The sequence below is a fragment of the Castor canadensis genome, chromosome 12 (assembly GCF_047511655.1).
Source record: "Castor canadensis chromosome 12, mCasCan1.hap1v2, whole genome shotgun sequence".
NCBI classification, from domain to species: Eukaryota; Metazoa; Chordata; class Mammalia; order Rodentia; family Castoridae; genus Castor; species Castor canadensis.
In genome coordinates this window covers 85,818,288-85,839,461 of record NC_133397.1, presented here as the reverse complement: position 1 = coordinate 85,839,461, position 21,174 = coordinate 85,818,288, and the positions used below count along the sequence as shown (strand labels likewise).

The following is a 21,174-nucleotide window of genomic DNA, read 5'->3' as shown; positions in this document are numbered from 1 at the left end:
ATGGTGTGGAGGCATGGCATGGGGTTTGTGGTATCCTATAAAAACTGTGCTGGTACATTTCTGTTAATAGATTCCATATATGTGTCCTGAGGGTGTTTAGCCCTTCTCAGTATCAGAAGCCATGGCTGTAACCAGGCAGAACCTCACTGAAGAATTTTTATCTAGCCATGAGCTGCATCTCGGAGTGCTTTTAGGTATCTTCCAGCTCAACGCAGTTGGGAATGAGGCAGTTTAAAGAGAAGCAGTTTCTCTCTCACCTCCAGCTTTTCCAAATTATGGCACAACATGATCCTTATTCTCAGACCCTGTAAATGTGTTGTTTACTATCTACCGAATCGACTTCAGCGTTTATCCTACTGTCTTTATCTTAAACATCTAAGATCTAAGCCACATTGCACAATTTATTTTTATTGCTACACTCTGTCCCTGCCTCTTTTGTTGTACCTCCTGTTTGGGTCCTCTTTGGACCCTGGTGTCCTTGCCCTTTGACCTTTGGAAGAAATGCTTACAAATGAATACACACTTAGGTGCCAAACAAAGTCTGGTCAGGTTAAAAGTATTTTCTCTGCTTGTGGTGTTTATATTTCTTACAGGGGTGAAGACATCTTAACCCAGAGGAATGATTCTCTAGTTGTGGAATTTCAGTCATCAGCCAGCAGATGCAGGAGGTATTATTTTGGGCATGGGTGCCTTCTCAGAAGCCCAGCAATCATCCTAAGTGCCCACCTGCCTGCTTCATGTCACATAAGGCCACTCCATGCATTGCATCACATCAGTCTTGTGCGTTTGGTTGGCTTGACCTGTCTGAGGGTGGCCAGCACATTTGTGGTTGTCTTTATTGTGAAGTTCAGAACCATAGGCGCTTATTTAATAGCTGTTCATGCTACAGAGGAGGAGAGCTCTCACGTATGCAGTGCAAGCTTATCATTGTGTGTGTGTGTGTGAGTACAGATGCTAGCATTGGCCTAAAAATTAGAAGTTTATAATATAGTTAGAATTTTCCTGTTGGTCAAAGCCTTCCTTCATGTCTATGCATGAGTCATGTGTGCTCAGAGCTATGTCCACTTGAAATCCATGTAATGTTCACAAAAGCCAGGATTTCATAGGACAAATACCCACCAGCAGAGCAGGACAGTCATGCCCTTTTCTTTGAAATAGAAATCTGGTTCTATGAATGAAAGTGTCATTTCCATCTTGTGCCTCCTTTATGCTATTCACTGTCACCACAGCCATGCTAGAAAGTGGCTGTAAGATTGGAGCTGTAAGCATCTCAGTTAGTAGAAGATTCTAGAGGTTGCAACCTCCTTATATTAAGGATATGGGTTGGATTCCCAAACCTAATAACTTTGGGTAATGTACTAAGGATGAATTAAAATGCTAATAGTCTCCTTGTTCTGGATATTTTAACATTCCCTAATTTTAAATTTAAATTAAATGCCTTAGGGGCTGAAACAGCCTTGCCAGAAGCATGTTTAGCATCACCCAGTAGACAGCAAATTTAAAATATGTTCTAGCCACACGGGCAGAGCTAGGATAAGCAATACTTATTTTATGATTGTGTTTTTTCTGTCCCCTACAGCTACATGACACATTTACTGTTTTCTTTTACTATAGATAGCTATTTAGCTTTTAAAAATCATTATTTTCATAAAGTTCTTTTGAACTCACAGATCCTTTTACTGTTAACCATATTTTAATAGAAATACATTGGATTATGAGACCCCCAAAACTGTTGCAAATCTCTTTTATAGATTACCTTCCTGGGTAGACCTTACAACAACACCATCAGATATCCCTGCTTTATAATGAAGACACTGGTGTATAGAGAGGTTGAGTGGCTTTTCTGTCATCTCGTCTCTGGTTAGGGAGGGCTTCAATTAGTAGGTAGGTGTCCTGGCTTTTAGCTCAGCCATCTGCCCACTAGTCCAAGTGGGAACTCTAAGCAAAATGCTGGCTAGGTCATTTATATTAAATGCTTCTGCTAGAAAATGAGGACAGTGCTGATTTTGAGGGATGTGTGACTTTTATAATGTTATTCCTATTGTCTATACTGAGGCCAGAATTCTTTACTCAGAACCAAAAACAAAACAAACAAATAAGTGTGCTTCCCTTTGTCAGTAAGCAGACATACTACTAGTTGAATTAGTCCCTTTATTAGAGGGAAGGCACACTTGATTTGTCCCTTAGTTCTTCCAGTTGTCTGGTGTCTGTCCCCTTCATAATTGTATTTTGGAAGAATAGATATTAATTTTCTTCAACCAAAAGGCTGAGTTCTATGATGACATGACATAATTCAATTTCCGTTCTCTCTCCTTTGTCATGTGCTCCCTTTCCTCCTGGCACATTTTTCATAGTTAGGAGGAGTGAGAGTGTCAAATCTATCAGAAGGAGGAATTGATTCAGTAGTCATTTGACGACTTGACTGATTAGCAGAGATCAGAAGAAGGCTCATAACTGTGAAAACCACTGCAGCACAGAGTTTTAACAGCTCTTTAGGGAGCTAGTTAATGAAAGAATTGCTACAGAAACACAGCCATGCAAAAAAAAAAAAATCCCAAACAGGAGCATTCCTATATAACACTCAGAGGCTGTGTCATAGAGGAAGTATACTCATAATTTCTGTTTACACATTGCTGTAATTACTGTCGGCCTTAGGATCACTTCAGACTCTTCCTGTCAGAGGTGCTTACATAGTTCCTCTTTCACATATTAGGCAAAAGAGCCTAGTTCTGGTTGGAACTTGTCCCAAGGATTTTTTCCCCTGAGGAATGTAATTATCACGCACGGTACTCACACGGCCTGATTAGACTGACTTTGATCTGATCCATGTTCATGTTGTCATCGCCATTTGTCCGTGAACCAGATGTCTGCACTCAGATGCATATTGCATTGGGCTTTACTCTTTAATGTTTTTTGGTTGTTCTCTTTTCTTTCTCTTTCTACAGTGTCTATGAGCCAGATAGGAATGCTTTACGGAGGAAAGAACGAGAGAGACGAAATCAGGAAACACAGCAGGATGGTGGCACGTTTAATTCCAGTTACTCTCTCTTCAGCGAGCCCTACAAGGTAGATGATTTTTTTTTCAGTTGTTCACCTTCACCCCATCACTGAGTCCCTTGGATGGCTATGTTCACCTGAGTAGTTGACCAACCAAACTATAGTTACTTCTCTGCCTGTCTAAGCCAGGGAAGACCGCTCTGCTACTAAGGGTGGCAATTACCCTGCTGCCCACAAAATCTTGGTATCTAGACCACATGTCTTTGTCAGCTACTCCTTCACTAAAATGTGCATTTTACTGAGATCTGCTTGCTGTGATTTTGTTTGATAAATAGACATCAACTCAGCATTGAGATTTCAAAGTCAATGCCATTTGTTAAAATATAACAAATGTATATTTGTTATAGTTTATATGTAATATTGTTATATTTTACATGTATGCTCTTTGGAAGTAATCACTATTAAAAGAGGTTGGGTTACATATTTCACATGCTTGCATCATGCAAGGATCAGGGTAACTGTTAGACTAATGAAAAAGAAATTTTAAATTAATTTTTCATTTTTATCAGAGACCAGATATATAACCCCTGTTCTAAAATGAAATATCTTCCCGGATTTCACTCATCTCTTGGGCTGCATGGAACTATGAATAGTTCACACGGGTAGATTTTTGCACCTTCAGCCATGTTTCTTTTTTTTGTGGTACCGGAGCCTGAACTCAGGGCCTACACCTTGAGCCCACTCTACCCTTTTTTGTAAAGGGTTTCTTTGAGATAGGGTCTTTTGAACTATTTGCCCGGGTTTGCTTCGAACTGCGATCCTCCTGATCTGTGTCTCCTGAGTAACTATGATTACAGGCATGAGCCATCAGTGCCGGGCCAGCCCATGTTCCTTTTTAACTTCACCATGATTTCCCTTGCCTGTCACTCAGGGTTTCTGACAAGAACAATTAGCTATTTAAGAATTGGAAGCAAACCAATTCTGAATTTTCAAGTAAAGTTTCCAGTAGGACTACCCAAAAAACCAAAAGAAAATCCAATCCTGAAAAGACCTAATTGAGACCATTTTGTGAAGCTGCTATAGTAAATGTTCTGATTTCTGGGTAATATGTATAATATATCTACAGCACAATACTGAGGAAAGCTTCCTTTTTTATGTGCACTAAGGCTCTTCTTACAGGGTTCCAGTTCTGGAGCAATGCTGAGTGCTGACAGACATCATCGGAGACTGTGAGGATTGTGATTTCAATTCTCAGCTCTCATTCTGAATGTGCTAACCTGGGCTCTGTGATCTGTCCATTATTTCCTGTGTTTCTGTTGTCTCTAACAATAGCATGGATGTGTTTTTCTTTCTCCAGACTAACAAGGGGGATGAACTCTCCAACCGGATCCAGAATACCTTAGGCAATTATGATGAAATGAAAGACTTTTTAACTGATAGATCCAATCAGAGTCATCTTGTTGGCGTCCCCAAACCAGGAGTTCCTCAGACTTCTGTGAACAAGATCGATGAACATTTTGTTACAGATTCAAGAGCCCAAAGCCAGCCCTCATCTGTCTGTAGCACTACATCTTCCACACCAGCAGCTGTCCCTGTGCAGCAGAATAAGAGAGGCACCATGGGCTGGCAGAAGGCTGGGCACCCACCATCTGATGGCCAACAGAGAACAGGTAATCAGGGTACAGGGTGCTTGCTTTGCACAGATCTACTAATCCAAAGAACCATAATAAAAGACCTATTACTGTGTGTCAAATCCTTCACCCTCATCCTCTTCTTCTTCCAACCCAGTACCACAGGGCTCTCTCAGGACCTTGCTTGGAGATGGTGTGGGCAGACAGCAGCCACGGACCAAGCAAGTGTGCAATGTGGAGGTGGGGCTTCAGACCCAGGAAAGGGCACCTGCGATGGCAGCTAAGCACAACAGTGGTGGACACTGTGTTCAGAACTTTCCTCCATCCCTGGCTTCAAAACCCAGCCTGGTCCAGCAGAAACCAACCGCCTATGTACGGCCAATGGATGGCCAAGATCAGGCTCCTGATGAGTCTCCCAAACTGAAGTCCTCTACAGAAACTGGTGTGCATTGCACATCCTACAGGGGGGGCCCAGCCGGCAAGCCAGAGTCAGCTAGAGCCAAGGCCAAGCTTTCCAAGTTCAGCATCCCCAAGCAAGCCGAGGTGAGTCCTTTCTCACAGCCATTCACCTGCAACTGAGAATTTATGTGACTGCTTGACTGTTGAAAATCAAATTGCTTTTTGTCAGTGATGTGACTGGCTTCATGTGATAAGACCCATAGCAATCATAAAGGAAGACATAGACTAGCCATGATTTCTTAAAATCTCAAAATTTCATAATAGGGTATTTAAAGTGTGAACAAATGCAGTTGTATGGATGTGTCTCTGTGTAGGTATTACTTAGGGAAGGAATTGCTTGTTCTTCTTGTGAACAAGATAGTGGTGACTGAGATATTATATACCCAAAAAAAAGCACTTCAAAGGCCATAATTTAGTGTTCAAAGGAGGTAAAATTTTTATGTAAAAGAGTTTAGAAACTCATTTAACATTTTAGAAATTTTTTCAGGACAAACATCATAAAGGAGACTTCATAATAATTTTTAGAGTACTTGTTTAAATGGTTCATTTACGGGATATGGTGAATTTTCAAATGTACCAGATACCCTATCCATATTATAATATTTAAGATTCAAATTTATTCACATAAATCAGAATTCTTATGTGACTCCTTGTCATATAAAATGATCCTAAGTTAATGAGAATATGTAGAGAGAGAAGTACTTTAGATCATATTCTTCTGGTTTGCATTTTTATTTTGTTCTAGAGTATTCTTCAGTTGCATTACAAAATGTGTGGTGTGGATGTATTGAATACAAGGATTCTGAATAAGCACATTGCATAATGATGGGTGGCAGAAAAGGCAGTGGCTAGTCACTTGAAAAGTAAATCTGGATGGAAAATGAAGATAGTTTTAAAGAGCACATCTCAGATCATATTCCAAATTGATGATAGTTGTCAAGAGCACATGAAAAAGAAATGTGACTGCACATTTCTTTTTCTTGTTTTTCTGTGATATGGGATACAAGGGAAAATAGTGAGTTTTCAAACATTGTACTTAGAAACTGTTATTTGTTTTTGTTTTTCTTTCTGACACTCTTTAAAGGTGGAGAAACAATGTGAGCATAATATTCTTTGTATCTTTATTTGATTTAATAACCAAATGAAACAAATGATTTGACACTTCTTGTTGCATTTTTTGACAAGGCTGAGCTTATGCATTTGTGAGCTGTCACCTCAGAACTCCCCTGGGGACCATTTGGGAGATGACCATGTTGCCCTTAAAGATGACATCTCCAGTACTCTGAGATGATTACACAGGTTTTAATGAGGAAATCCAGTGACACATGTAATAGTTGTTTCTTTCGATTGCATATATATAGTGAATTCTAAAAAGTGCTTGTTATGAATTATTGGAAACAAAATATAATCTCTATAGACATTTGTTTTTAAAATTCTGTAGGAAACCAACATAGATTCAGCCTTATAACACTGAACTTGTCAGACTCTGATTTTCATCATTGCCATAAAATGACCTCTACTGGCAAATAAGACACAGCTTATCCTTGGACAGTGGTGACCAACCTAACTGATCAGGAATCCACTTATAATTTTCATCCCAATTGATTCTTTATTAAAATTATTTTTATCTACTTCAAATTTGTTAGGTAACTATTTTTGAACTCAGTGAGTTGATTAAGTTGGTGGAAAGAAAAGACTTTTTTTTTTTTTTTAGTGACATTGGGGATTGAATTTAGGGCTTTGTATCTGCCAAGCACTGTACCACTTGAGCCACACTCCCATTTCTTTTTGCTTGTATTTTGTTTCTGAGATAGACTCTTGCAACTTTTTGTGTGGGATGGCCTTGAACCATGATTATCCTACCCCCACTTTCTTAGTAGCTAGGAGTACAGGTACACACGACTACACATGGCTTGAAATGATGAATATATTTGATACCCAGTACAGCCTCATTGCAGATACCTGTATAGTTTTCATAAAGCATTTGAGTATATCATTAATAACCAAGACACTGTCAGGATGCCCTTTGAGGACCCAAGATTGGGAATGACATGTTATAACAGTAGTTGGTCTTCACAGAAAGAGAAAGATAGACAATCACACTGAGAGAAATCAGGGCTGTACACAGAAAGGATTTTATTTCCCTATATGTGATGGCATTGAACGGCCTGCTGCTGTCCTCACTCCTCACATTCTGTCCTTTTACATTAAAGAGGCCAATTGTGCATTGATAGAAAAGAGGTGACAATAGGCATTGTTTGTAGGGTGAAGTTGGAGTGGGGACACTGTTCTTATTTTAGTAAAAAGCTTTGCATATTAAGAAAAATACTGTAATTTGAATCTTGAAACACTTCTCTATTTCATCAGTACACTGTCACAGTAAGAAAAGGACTCATTCAGCAATTAGTCGCTTTTCCTTCCCTTCAAACTCCAAAGTTTTCGTGGTCTTGTTTGATACTGAATTCCAGGAGAACATTAACAAGTACCTTTTTGCAGGTATATAATTCAATATTTTAAGTCATTCCTATAAAATCCACAATCATGACATAGAAGCTGAAGAATTTGTCAGATTTTACTTTTGAAAGAATGTGCACTTTTATTTTTTTTGGAAGGGCTAACCCATTTAATGTGGCAAACAATTTGAAAAGCGCTGGTGTATTTTTTAAATAAAGATACGTCATTAGTATGAGAATGTCCTCTCAATGGCCCTGACATTACTTTCTAGTGAGGTAGGTAATGTTTTCTGGGGACATTTACAGAGACAGTGATCTGGAGAGGACTTGTATTTCTTTTCCAAGATGTTAGCTATAGAACAAGACTTATCACCATGTGCAGAATTTAGATGCGGAAAGAGAATGTTAGGTAAAAATGACATAAAACAATGGGGGAGGTGTGCAAAAATAGCTGTTTAATATTCTGTAGTACATCCCTCACAAGGAAATCAGATCAATGACTGCAGTGTGATGTGAGAGATTACAAAAAAATCTGAGATGTGGTATCTACCTTCAGGACATCTATCTACATGAATTGAATAAATTAGATGCTAGCACTTAGCTTTTAATTTGCAATTTCTCTCACAGTACAGACTAAATTTAAAATTGGTCTTCTAGCTTTAGGAAAATTCCCTCACCTTCATCATCCCTGTAGTGGAAAAATTTTTCTATGTTATTTTTTTAAATGGATAATTTGTGGATCTCTTTTGCCTGATTTCATAGGGCAGAAACTCCTCATTCTTTCCCTTACAACATCTGCACTCTCTATCTGCTGCCATGGAGAATTATTTGTTATAATTCTTTAGTCTTCAATAATAGGTAATTAGTGTAGAAAAATCCAGTGCAATTTGATGTGGAAGTTAAAGGCCTCTAGAGAATTCCCTGATACACCTGCCTCTTGGCTGAGGTTTTACAGCTCGGTTTTGGGTTTAATGAAAAACATATTTCCGTTGTTATAGCTGAGTCTCTTGTTTCTGACACCGCCCTTCATTAAGCTAGCTTCCCCTGGAGTGCCACTTGGAAAGGTGTCTGCTGTTAGGCAAGAAGCAAGGAACTTAACAAATGGTTGAAGCATGCATGCATCCTAGAACGTTCTAGGACAGGGCATGGTAAATTTTATTTCCAGTTGAAGTGGATTATTTTTGATACACACAAACACACACATACACACTTTGCCTTTAACATATAATGCCAGATCTAGCAGGTCTAGACCTTGGGAACTGTTAATGTAGAGGGACAGATACAGGTTTGTGGGACTTGCCACTTTTACAAAACATAAAATATCCTAGGAGCCCTCCTAAGATATTGGAGGCACTGAAGCTTAACTGTGGTCCACTACAAAGTCTGTCTGTTTTTGGCTCATTGCATAAGAAATCCTTATCAAAATGATAATTTTGGATTTCAAAAGGTGCTTCATATTAGCCTTAAACTTCGTAGAATTAAAAAACATGAATTTATATACCAGGCAGTAAGGGCAAGGTAAAATGAGGACAGGACCAAGAAAAAACATATCCTGTAGAATCTTTAAACAAAGTATGGGTCTTATGGGCTGTGGGATTAGTTTGCTTGCAGTTTTAGCACAAGTATTCCAAAGCCTACACATTTTATTTTATATTAATTTGGTATTTAGCAATGATTTGAATGTGTTACTGCAGAGGGTCTGATGGCTATGAATAGAACACATTTGAAAAGCCAGGGGGCAAAGGAAACCCTGCTTTCCAGAGCTTAGTCAATAAGGAAAGACATTTGTATATCAATTAATAGATGATATGTTAGGAGTTTTAGTAGTGGTGGATAACTCATCCACAAGAGCAGAGTAACCATTTTTGGTTTATCAGAATTTTATTTGTTGAAATATAATTTAAAATAGCTTAAGATGTGTTGATTAATCATAGCATTTTCATAACCAGCTTTTAAAAAAAAATCACTGTTTATGCCACGAGTAAGAGTAGAAAGATGAAGCGCTGTAATTCCATAAAATAGCTTCCTAGAAAAGCAATTAACTGATTTTTTTTTTTGAGTTCACAGAAGATAAATGATGTAGGCTTTGTATTTCCTGTCACTCTTGGTTACCTTTGTATGATAATGGATTTCTTCCAAATTAAAGTGGGCACCAGCCTGTTGGCAGAAAGGCATCTGCAAAGCAATGTTACATTGTATATGCATGCCAGTCAGAATTTCTTAATTACATTTGAGATGTATAATGTTTTCAAATCAAAGTGTGTGCTCAGATTGCTCCTTGAAGAAATGAGGGTGTATGTAGAACCTGAGGGCCCAGTTTCCCTATCTGTGCTGGTCTCATCTTTCACACCATCCTGACCTCCACTCTTACCCTTGACAGAAGGAGGCTTGTCCTCCAGGACAGTGTGGCTTGGCAATTACTTGGCTCTGAGTGACCTCCTGTCCACACAGTGCACACCCTCCATCCTGTAGGTGAGGACATGGGGCCCTCATCCTACATAGACTCAGAGGGGCGACACTCAGATGTTGATCTCACATGCTGGATGAAAGCACTTGCTTTTCTGTAATTTAGCTGGTTCATTCTGAAGGTCATAATGGAGGCTGGCCTGTGGAAATGTTTCCATATTTTGTAGCCCTTTCATGTTCAGCCAGAGGGTTCTAAAAGGTAAGGCACTTAATAATGTAGAACAACTTTGGTTTCTGTAACCCTTGATTAAAAAATCTGAAGAAAGCATTTTGAGATGGGTCCCCTTGTGTGAAGGTGCTAGTGTCTTTTTCTGTTCCCTTCCTTTCTAGGGCTCCTTCAGATTTATTTTATAAAAGCCCACTTTTCTAGCCGTAAGGTGGGAAAGCACTTCCGATTGTGGAGGAATGGAAGACAGGTCCCGCAGGGGGGTTATTAGCAAACCCGCTTCATTTTCCCTCTCTCTTTCCTCAGTTCTTGCAAAGAAAGCTTCCTTCCTTAGAAAGCATCTGGATGGATTCCAGGACAGCTTTCTTTTAAACTGCAACCTTATGTGTGTGCTGACTCCAAATCTGGGTCCAATCAGGAGCCTGAGGCCTTTGTGTTTGGCATTACTGCAAAAAGAAAGGCATCACTATTTTGCCCAGCGAGCTATATTTCACCTTTTTTTGGTCAGCAATCGTGTGTGACCTTTCAAATACACAGGGAAGAGGTGGAACACTGTGGAATGACCACCAGCAAGAACGAGGTTCAAATCCTGGGTCCACCAACTGATAGCCATGAGACTGGGGAGTAAATAGTTGTACCCTTTGGGGACTCTGTTTCCTTGTGTGAGAAGTGAAGAAATTGACAGTATCTGTTTGGCAGAGTTATTGAGGGCGGGAGAGAGTATAAATGAGGTAAAATATGTGATGTGCTTAGCACAGTGATAATACAGTATATTTATAGTCAGTAAACATTAGCTTCTTTATTGCTACAAAATAAAAATAAAACAAAAATGGCTGTATTATTGGGAGTGGTTTTGTGTGTGCATGTGAGATAAATGAAATTCTGAAAGGTTTTTGTATTTATTTGTTAGAAATAACTTAAATCTTAAAGATTGAGGTTATCCTGGATTAATATAACAAAGCCCAAGTGACAAGATTCTCCCTAGTTAATTAATACTTAGGCTACTCCTAAATCTGGGATCTGGGCTCACATTTTTCTTTTAATCTGTATTTTTTTTTTGCCTGTGCTATTTTTAGTCTATAGTGGAACATATCACGTGAGCTTTATTTCTAATCAAATGAAAAATAGAAAATCAACAAGATTTTGGTTTTGGAAAAGTGTTGAAACATTCAGGCAGTAAGTATTAAGAATGACTCAATTGAAACCGAGCTGTCTGAAGCCACAAGTATTAAATAGCATGATAATTGGACTGAGCGGTGGATTGCCTGTTGCCCCATGATTGACCTTCATTATTAATACCTTTATAGTAGATGAAAATAGAGTCCCTCTGGTGCTATTTGCAGATCCCCCCCTTCTGTAGCTGCTTATGTGACAAGCAGCATGGTGACAACCTCTGGACACTCTGCAGTTGTTTTGTTTGGAGTAAAGGTCAGGTTTAGTATGCCTTCCTAGCAATATTGTCTATGCCCCAACTTTTTCAATAATTGGCCCAGTTCTAGAGGAGGAGTATGGCTTATGGAGCTAGACTGACTTTGCTTTGATTCTCACTCCGTTTGCTAGAGCCAAGACCTTGTGACTCAGCTGCCTTATCTGTGACACAGAATCTAATAGAACCTATTGACAGCACTTTTTTTTTGGTATGACTGGGGTTTGAACTTGTGAGTTAATAGTTGCACAGTGCCTAAAACAGTGACTTGCACATAGTAAGTAAGATCTCAATAAAAATCTACAATAGCAACAATTAATGTAATAATTTAATTACATAGAGTGGCAATATTGGCTTCACATTTATCTTCTACAGCACCTAACCCCAAATGACTGGACAAACCAGAATCTGGAAATGGAGGTAAGTAGATGGATGTCACGAGGATGTAAGTTCCACAAAGGGAGGGATTTTTGTTTGGTTTGGTTTTGTCTGTTACTGAAGCATCTCCAACTGTAACTGGCACGTAGCCTGTGCTCACTACATACTAAGCTAGTTGATTAATATGAGGTATGAGTGGAAGAACTCACTCCCTTCCAGTCAGTAGCCTCCACATGCTGGGGCCTCAGTACTTCCCTCCAGACCTTTTATGGGAAGCAAGGAGCCAAACTCTTCTAACGTATTATTTATAGTTGCTGTTATAAAGAGAGATGGGAACCATATTTACCAATGTATGAAAACACAGCACATATAAAACAAATCTTAGAGCTATGTGCTGATCTCAGAAACAATGCTAAGAAGACAGTGGCTCTTAGAGGGATGTTATGTGTGGTACCACGTCCTGCTCCTTCCGTGAGTGGTTTCATGAACAGAAGCCCTGCTTGTGCCTCATGGTGAAGCTGGAATGAGAGGATGTGGGGATGAGGAGGGCAATGAGAGGTTCTGGGGGCAGTAGGGAAGAGGCCATACTTTCAAAATTTTTACCACATGAGTTTTAATGGATTTAAAATGGCCTAGAGTACTGAGATTTTAGAGACACTCCATGGAGACATAATGGGTAACTCTAAGATTTCCTTCAGCCTTTTTTCTCCATGTGTCATTCTGGGCTTTGTCAGTCCTTCTTGTCATGATTCCTATTTTGATTATTCATGGGGATGCAGTTTCATAAGTTAGGCAAACATAGTCCACATTTATCTAGAGCTCAGTTTATTGTCTCATAGTTCTATCCTTCAGAGATACTGCTGGTTACATGGCATTTGTGCCCACATAGACTTCAGCATGCTTTTGATCCATAGTAAATCACTGACCCCTTATCTGTGTGACAGAAGGATAAACAGTAGAAAATAGGAAAATGTACATATTATGCTGTTTGTCCATACAAGTCCTGACAACAAATATAGATCAGCCTTCCTCCTGCTTCCTCCCCACCCCCTTTCTTAGAGATCTTAAAAACCTGGAGAGCATCAGCAGTTTTCCAGTTGTCTCCCTGTCATAGCTCATCTAGTCTGCCCTCAAGCCATATAGATAAGGGAGGACTTACGACCTCTTGGGGCAACCTTCCCATCTCTGGATGGCTGTGATTGTTCTTGAAGTTGATCTGAAAATCAGCCTTTTTATAACATACTTCTATGATTCATTTGTGTCTTGGGATTTGATTATTGCTGACTATTTCACTTTTGTCCACTTTTGATTCTAACTCCTGATGCTAGAGTCTTCATTGTGTCTCTCTGGGTAGCAACTATACAGACTCATGCCACCCAATTCTAGGTAGATATTAAAGGGCATTTAAGCTTCAGTTTTCAGAGCAGTCTTCTCTGCTTCATCATAGCCTAGCTAAATTACTCTTACATTTTGATTTTTGACTCTTTACAATTTATGGTATTATGGAGCGAGGAAAAAGCAAGCAGGGGAAAAGAGAGTTGGTCATGCCCATGGGGTTGGAAGGTAGGGAGCCAGCTGAAATAGTAATAATTGTGTTTAAGATCATCTTGCTTTTCAGTGAGCAAGAAAGAAAATGAGGTAAGAACATGTGTGGGGGCCAGGAAGACATTGTGCCAGGTAGCTCAATAAAGCCTCATGTGTCAACATGCTTGAGGATAGCCATGAAGCAGCAAGCCAGAGTGCAGCACGGGAGGAGGAAAGAAATGGGAAAGAGAGCCATATCATTTAGGCCAAGCAAGCCACAGTAAGGACTTTACTTGATGGTGAACGACAGTAGAGAGCCATTGAAGAATTCAGCACATAGGAATGTCATGATCTGACTTAGGAATTGAAAGGATCGGTCTGGCTTTCAAATGAAGGAATAATTTTTTCTCATCCTCATTTCTCCAGTGCCTGAATACAGCAGACAATAGGTGCACAGTATTCATTTGTCAAAATCTGTTTTTGAGTTAAAATGCCACAGTTTATGAATTGTTTGAATTTCTGAAAGAATAGGTCTCTAAATTCATGGAAGTATTTTAAAACATTCTCAAAAATTATAACAAATAGAAAAAGGCTCCCTATTGTATTATTCTAATTTGATAATTGTCCCTGAAATCAATGATAACTACAAAGTATATGAATTTGATTGAAGTAAGTATAAATATAGGTTCTTTTTACTTAATATAAAAACATCTTTGGATAATAAGTGAATCCCTATCTAAATTCATGAGTTCTCTTATGACATTTGGGTTAAGCCTGAAATGGATTAATCTTTTTCTGATAAAGTTTCATAAGCTGTGATTTCTCTAGTGACCACATTTAATTAGATATTAAATAAAGTGCTTATCTTTATACCAACAGGTTTTATGACTGCATGTTTTTCCTGAGCTGCATTTCACAGATTAAGTAGCTAGCAAAGATATAAAAAATAAAATAAAATCAATTATTTAGTAAACCATAATACAATACCCTGACATTACAAATTAAGACATGCCTACTTTTTAAATGAAAAATAAATACTTAAGCTTCAGTTTAAAGAACCGAGATAGGGAAGATAAACTAAAAGTATACATTCTCATGAAAATAATCTTACTTTGTTTTCCAAGTTCTATTTCTCACCCCTCCCGGAAATTATCTATGCTTCTTATAAGTATAAAAATTTTATATAATCTTGTAAAACTAAAACATTTTGTGATAGATTGTGAAGACTTTAATTAAAAACCTGAGCCTTTTTTTTCTTTCTTCTTTTTAAAATATCATACATCAAGTAAGATCCTATGACTTCAACATGACATTCTGATTCAGCAACCCTCCCCCCTCCCAAATTTTGGAATGGAGGGGGGATACTCTGTTGCAGACCTGGTAAATGTCAAAACAGCAAAGATTCATCTGCTGCTTTATCGAAAGGCATGCCAAGGAGATTGATCTAGAAACTCCAAGTGACCTTTTGTCCTGAACAAAGCAGGAGAGTGTTTGAGTTGCTTTCAGGACCTAAGATCCAAAATGGAAGGAAGATCTACAATTGTCAGATTGTCTACAGGCATAACATGGTGAAAGGTTTGATTTTTTTCGGTTCTGTTCAGTTTCGCAAGAGCAAGGCAAATTTTTAGAAGAGACTCTTGCCCTCCAGAAATTTCTTTAGTTTCCTCCTATTTGAAATCAAAGGGTTTTTACTTTTCTGTGTTAATACGTCTTCCTTGCTTAGGTAGGCTTGCCTAGGAAGGAGTGGGCAGGGGTCACCTCTGGGGGAGAAACCACAATGGCTCACCTGGTTGTGTCAAGGATGGACTCACTTGGGGTTCATTTGAGATCCTGTTTTACGTTACTGGTCTGTACCACAGATGATTATCTCTGGGGGCCTTTGCAGTTATAAATAACCTCAACCTGTCTGTCTCCTCTTCCCAACTCCTTCCTTTTTATTTCCTCTGTCTAAACTGAGGCTGACCATAACAACACGTACTTTGATATCTGAAACTTGGTATCTGGAATCATCTTAGGTTCCTCTTCTGTGTCCTTCTCATTTCCATTCTGTGTAGATTGCTCTTCTTAACACTCCCTCTTATTCTTCCAAATCTTAGTGCTCCCTTACTGTTTAAATATTTCACTGACTGACTAGCTTTTCTAACTTGTGAATGTCCGTCCAGTTAATTTCTCTCTAATAACTCCCTGAGCAATATCTGATTAACCATCCTGAAGATCCTGTTTCACTTCCTTATTCCCCTACTCAAAAACTGGCAAGGTCCCTGTTCTCTGAAGGATATAGAACAAATATTGCATGGACAAATATTAGTTATTTAAAGATAGTTTGATTTCATCATTAATTTAAATTTTTTGGGGGGGGTAAAAAAACCATGTAGCATAAAATTTACAATCTTAACTTTCTAAGTGAAGACTTCAATTATATTAAGTATAAAGTATTCACATTGTGCATCAAAATTTCATAATTCTTGAGGGCTCCCTGTCCTCCCCCTCCCCCAGAGACTTATAAATCCCATTACATTTAATACATGATTGTAAGTATTATGTACTAAAGTGTTTAAAAGCTTCATACTGATCACTTAAAAGCACTATATGCAATTAAGTGGTCAATTGCCACTGGGATCTCCCTTGATTTCAGTTCTCACTGTGCTGTTCCTGGACATCTCCACCATGAGTGAGAACTGTGCCTCACTCCTGTGGGTAATATTTATTGAGTGGATATGTGGAGTGAAAAGACTATCACTAAAACATTGTTTCTCTTGACCACCCTTGCAAGAATACAAGCTAATCTTACGATGTTACAGAGATACATAATTCAGTTACCTCAGGAAAAAAATAGCTCATATTGTTAATACTGTCATAGTGGGTAAAATTAAAGAGATCACATAAAACCAGCAAATGATTTTTTCTAATATCTGTTATTGACATTACCTTTCATTTAAATTATGTGATTTTTTTTAACTCTCAAATGCCTTAGCAATAAGCGAAATGAAAAGGAATATCATAGTTTGAACTAATTTTCAACCTCCTTTTTCAAAGGATTGAAACATATAGTTTTTATTAAAATTAACAAATGAATCTCTCTGACTTCTTTCTGGACCTGAGCCTATCAGTCTTTTTGCCTCTTTTCCTTCCTCCCTTCTTCTCCTCCTTCTTCTCTGTTTCTCTCTCTCCCTCATTAATTTCAAACAAGACTAGCTGCAATACTTTAGTCCATTCTCACAATCACTCTGGCCTTCAGGTGTATTTAATTGCATCTTTTTCTGTTCTACATTATTATTTTTTTTACATTATGTGCCAATGACCAATATTAAAAAGAAAATATAGACATTGTCAGGCTGTTCTGGATAATGTAGAAGAGAACCTAGGACAGTATCAAAGAATGCTGTCTGTCCATAAAGCTGACTAATTAGTTTTGTACTTTAGACATTAAAATATTGGCATTTTGTGCTCTTTTGCCTTGTGTTTTCACAGAAGAACTGGGCATTGTGTGATTCCATGCACAGTCTCTGTGATTGCAATGTTTAGTTCCAACCCTCACATTCTTTGTAAACTGAGGAACTGTATTTATTTCTGCTTCCTGAATGTGTCCAAATGGATGTTTGTGCAGACACCCCATGCTTAAAATGACCAATGCTGCCCAGACTGACTTTTCTGAAAAGCAGGCTTCTCTAAAATTCTGTATTGGTTAAAGGAGGGCCTTCTTTCTTGTCTCTGAGCTCAACTTTGAAGTCATTCTTATTCACCATGCTTCTATCAACCCACTTCTAACCACACCTGTGTTTCATCACCACTTGGCTTCTTGCCATTAATCTCTTCCCAACTTTGTTTAGCTTCCATATCACTACTAGACATAGACAAAATAGTATTTTTGTATAGTAAAGAAAAGGAAAAATATTATTTGAATCCTGTTACATTGATGCTCCAATAGCTCTGTTTCTTCCTTTACTAGAGCAGCTCCCAGTAGAACAGGGTTCTGAATAACCCTGGTTTTGAAGGATGTTAGTAGTTCTTTGAAAAAGGTGTTCAGGTGAAACTGGTTTCTTTACTGCTGTAGTTCTCAGCACTTTTGGTACTAATTATGTTATGAATCTCTGAGAGGAGACTATAGGGTGCAGCATTTCCCAAATGTCCTTGACCCAAGATGGTTTTTTGCTGAGCAACCTATAGAATTAGTATTCTGGGAAGCATTTGCTAGAAAATACTAGCCTGTCAGATAAAAACCTAGAGCCTTGAGTCGATAGGCTTCAAAATTCCTACTTGTCCCTCTAGCTATAACCTCAGGACGCTGTGCTGGGTACACTCAGAACTTAACTGTTGTCCCTCTAATAACACATCACACACTTTCATGCCTCCATGCTTCTCCTGTGAATTTCGCCATCCCAGACATCTGAATACATTCACCCCAACCCAGACAAATGTCACCAAACCTCCTGTCATCTCCTCTGCAGAACCTATATTCTTCATGGACTATATTTCTTCTCTACCCACTCCCCAACTTATCTATTATCTATCCATCCATTCATCCTTCTGTACATCCAGCTATCCACTTATCCATCCATCCTTCCATTCCTCCTTCATCCATCCGTCCATCTTTTCATTACCTTCAAATAGCTGCCTCTTGTTTGTCTGTGAACTCCATGAGGGCTGGTACTCTCTCTTACTCATCTTTATATCTTTGGCACTGACTCAGTGCCTAGCATACAAGTGCTTCATGAATTAATGTTGAATTAAATGTAAGAAAACTTTAAGGAAATCACATAACAGCTCTTTTTATAAAAGGGTTCATAGCTTTTTTATGAGCATGAATTACTCCAGTCTGGAGACTGAGAAAATGTTACACTTTGTATCCTACATCCTGTCAGAATTCTGGCTGGACATGAAGTTCTTATACACCAGAGAGTACATTTTTAAAATGGCCGAGTATTGAATAGGTGAGCTCATGGGCAAAACCTATTATCTTTGAGGTAATAGATTATCAGTGGAAAAATATACTTACTCTAAAAATGAATAGGAATTTGAAATCTTATAATTTCATGAAGGAGACAAACCTAATTTCCTCAGATTCTGTCTATAAAAAAGTTGTTTAAAACAAATGCCCGTAGTCAGGCATAAGCAAAATTCCAAGTAACTTTGCTTATTCCTGGTACAGTTGAGAATAAATTAAAATTAAATGAGCCCGGCACTGCCCTGGGTTCCCCGCTACATATCAGACTAACATTAATGAGTCTATGGGTGGATGTAAATGAACATTAGCCTAACACACCCGCTCTGAGTATGGCCCTCTATTTCTGGAATCATTGCAGGTGAGAGTGAAACCTAATGAGCTCTTCAGCTCACTTCAACAAACACAGTTTGCAGAGTGCTTTGTTGTGTTAGGTACAAATTCTCTAGGACTTTCACTTACAAATGAGGAATGCAGAGACTATGGATAACATCCTCTATGCTCCTTTCTTTTACTTTTAATGGGTAAAACATTAATGACTGCCTAGGATCAAGCTACCAGAAGAGAATTCAGCCTTTGCAACAATGTTAAAATAGATGAACAAACATAAAGGGAGAGGTCAGCTAGACCCTCCTCTTAGACTAAAGAAAGTCTTTTTATGCCTTTGACCTCTGGTTCATGCATTGATGGTCACCAATTGAGAAGTGCAGCTGTGAAGCTACTTAGAGCAAAGTGTGTGTTATTATGTTTGTAACGATCTGCCTTTTCGTTCACCAAAGACCTAACTGGGATAAAAGAATGTGTGGGACACATTGGCTGCTTTATCACCATCCTCCTCACCAAAAACCTTGACTTGTTTCCTACATTTACTTCTCCAGGTACTTTAATGCCTTAGGGGTTGCTCAACAGTGTAATTTGAATTTGGGAATGTCCAATTCCAAGTGAGAACTCTACCACTCAAACTACTAGTCTGCCTCACTGAATTACACGTGGATACATTGTGGTGGGACTGTTTTAAATCTGTGGTGGTTTGTTTGTTTTTTTTGGTAAATTTATTTTTAATTTTAATTGTACAAATTTATGGTGTATGCATCATAATTTAATACATAATGTATCTAGCATGTAATAATCAAATCAAGATAGTTAACATTTCTCTGTCAAACATATGCATAGTAATTGTACATGTTTTAAGTATTCAAATTGGTATGACAACTTGAGTAGGCATTATCTTGCATTTTTTAACCTTTGGATTAGCTTATTTATATCTATGGATTTCTGTATGGATAGCGTTGCATAGGTAAAACAATATAGTAAGTCCTTTTAAAAATGTATCTTGAACTGCATTATACTGAAAATTATGGGTTTAAAACTGTTCCCTTGCTTTAAATTATAATAGTGATAATGTAGTTCATAATAAAAAAATTACCCAACATTCACACCTTTGGGGAGGAAAATCAGCTTGAAGTGTTAGACAAGAGACTCTCCTACAACATTGTGCTAGTCCTAGTAATTTAAGCTTCGACATTTGACCAGTGTAGTAATTTAGAAAGAGAAACATATGACCTGATGCAAATTGTTAATTAGGACCCTGTTGCCACAGTGTCATGAAGATTTGTGAACACAAGATGGATTGTGTCACATGAAGAGGCTGAGTAAGCACTTAAGGTTGACACTGATGATCGTGAAATCCAGCCACAGGCCTTGACTATCTTTTCATTTATTTCTACTTCTTGTGGGAGTAATATATATACACATATACATGCATATATATGTATTTATATATGGACATATCTATATATGGGCATATGTTATATACATATATTGTATACGGTCCTCAATATACAACATGAAGAATTTCTACACACTGAACACACTTGTGCACCCATCACTCAGAATAAGAAATGAAGCATGACCACACTCTAGAAGCCCTTCTTAGCCCCTTTTTTGGTGAGCAACCACACCTATGCAAAGGTGGCCACTATCCTGACTTCTAACAGCAAAATTATTTGTGTCCAATTTTGCACTTCATATTATTAGCTTCTTTTGTTTTGCATTTCATTTGTGGGACTCATCCATGTGGCTGCATGAATTGTAGATAGCTCTTTTTCATAGCAGTGGAGTAGCCTTTCATTGATTTACCCATACCTATCACTTTTTATCGTAATTTTACCATTTCATTAATTTTATGTGTCTGATTTAACTTCACACTAATTTACCCTTACAAAGGTCAAATGTGATTCCTTTTACTGCATGTGCCATGCAGTTCTTTAAAACATGGGTAAATGAGGCAGCAATATATTAGCAAATTTTATGAGTAAAAGAAACGGGTAACACGTTTATGTTATTTGAAAGAGGTCATGTCCATGACAGTCCATCGCAATTCCAAATGTGTAAAAAGAAAGTGAATTTGGTAGAATGCCAAAATAAATTGAGTTGCAAGATGATGACAGAAATATAGTTGTGCTTAGAACTGGACTTCACCATATGGGATGATATTTTTAAGGGACTATTTTAAAGCACAAAAGGTAAATTTGGCTTGGTTACTCAGGATAAAATTTCCAGTACGTAAATGCCTCACATCTGTGTATTTGTTTTGCTGTGGACATAACCAGCAAGAGTTTAGTGATGAAATCTGTTCTTAATTACGAGAGCAGCTGTTGGAGTGGTAGCCATTTTTTTCCCTCCTGATGTGAAGTTTCCTGATTTACTCATTTTTGCCTGCATTTTTCAGG

At 38.2% G+C, this 21,174-nt stretch overlaps 1 protein-coding gene across 1 annotated transcript in view; it reads left to right on the top strand.

Annotated features, from left to right (window-relative positions):
* The window catches only part of Aff3 (ALF transcription elongation factor 3), a 494,906-nt gene that overhangs the window by 85,096 nt on the left and 388,636 nt on the right, over positions 1–21,174 (top strand). Inside the window, exons 2-5 of the mRNA XM_074050356.1 lie at positions 594–668; positions 2,946–3,066; positions 4,355–4,667; positions 4,786–5,171. Of these exons, the coding sequence (XP_073906457.1) occupies positions 594–668; positions 2,946–3,066; positions 4,355–4,667; positions 4,786–5,171 (895 nt within the window). The remainder of the gene's footprint in view (positions 1–593; positions 669–2,945; positions 3,067–4,354; positions 4,668–4,785; positions 5,172–21,174) is intronic.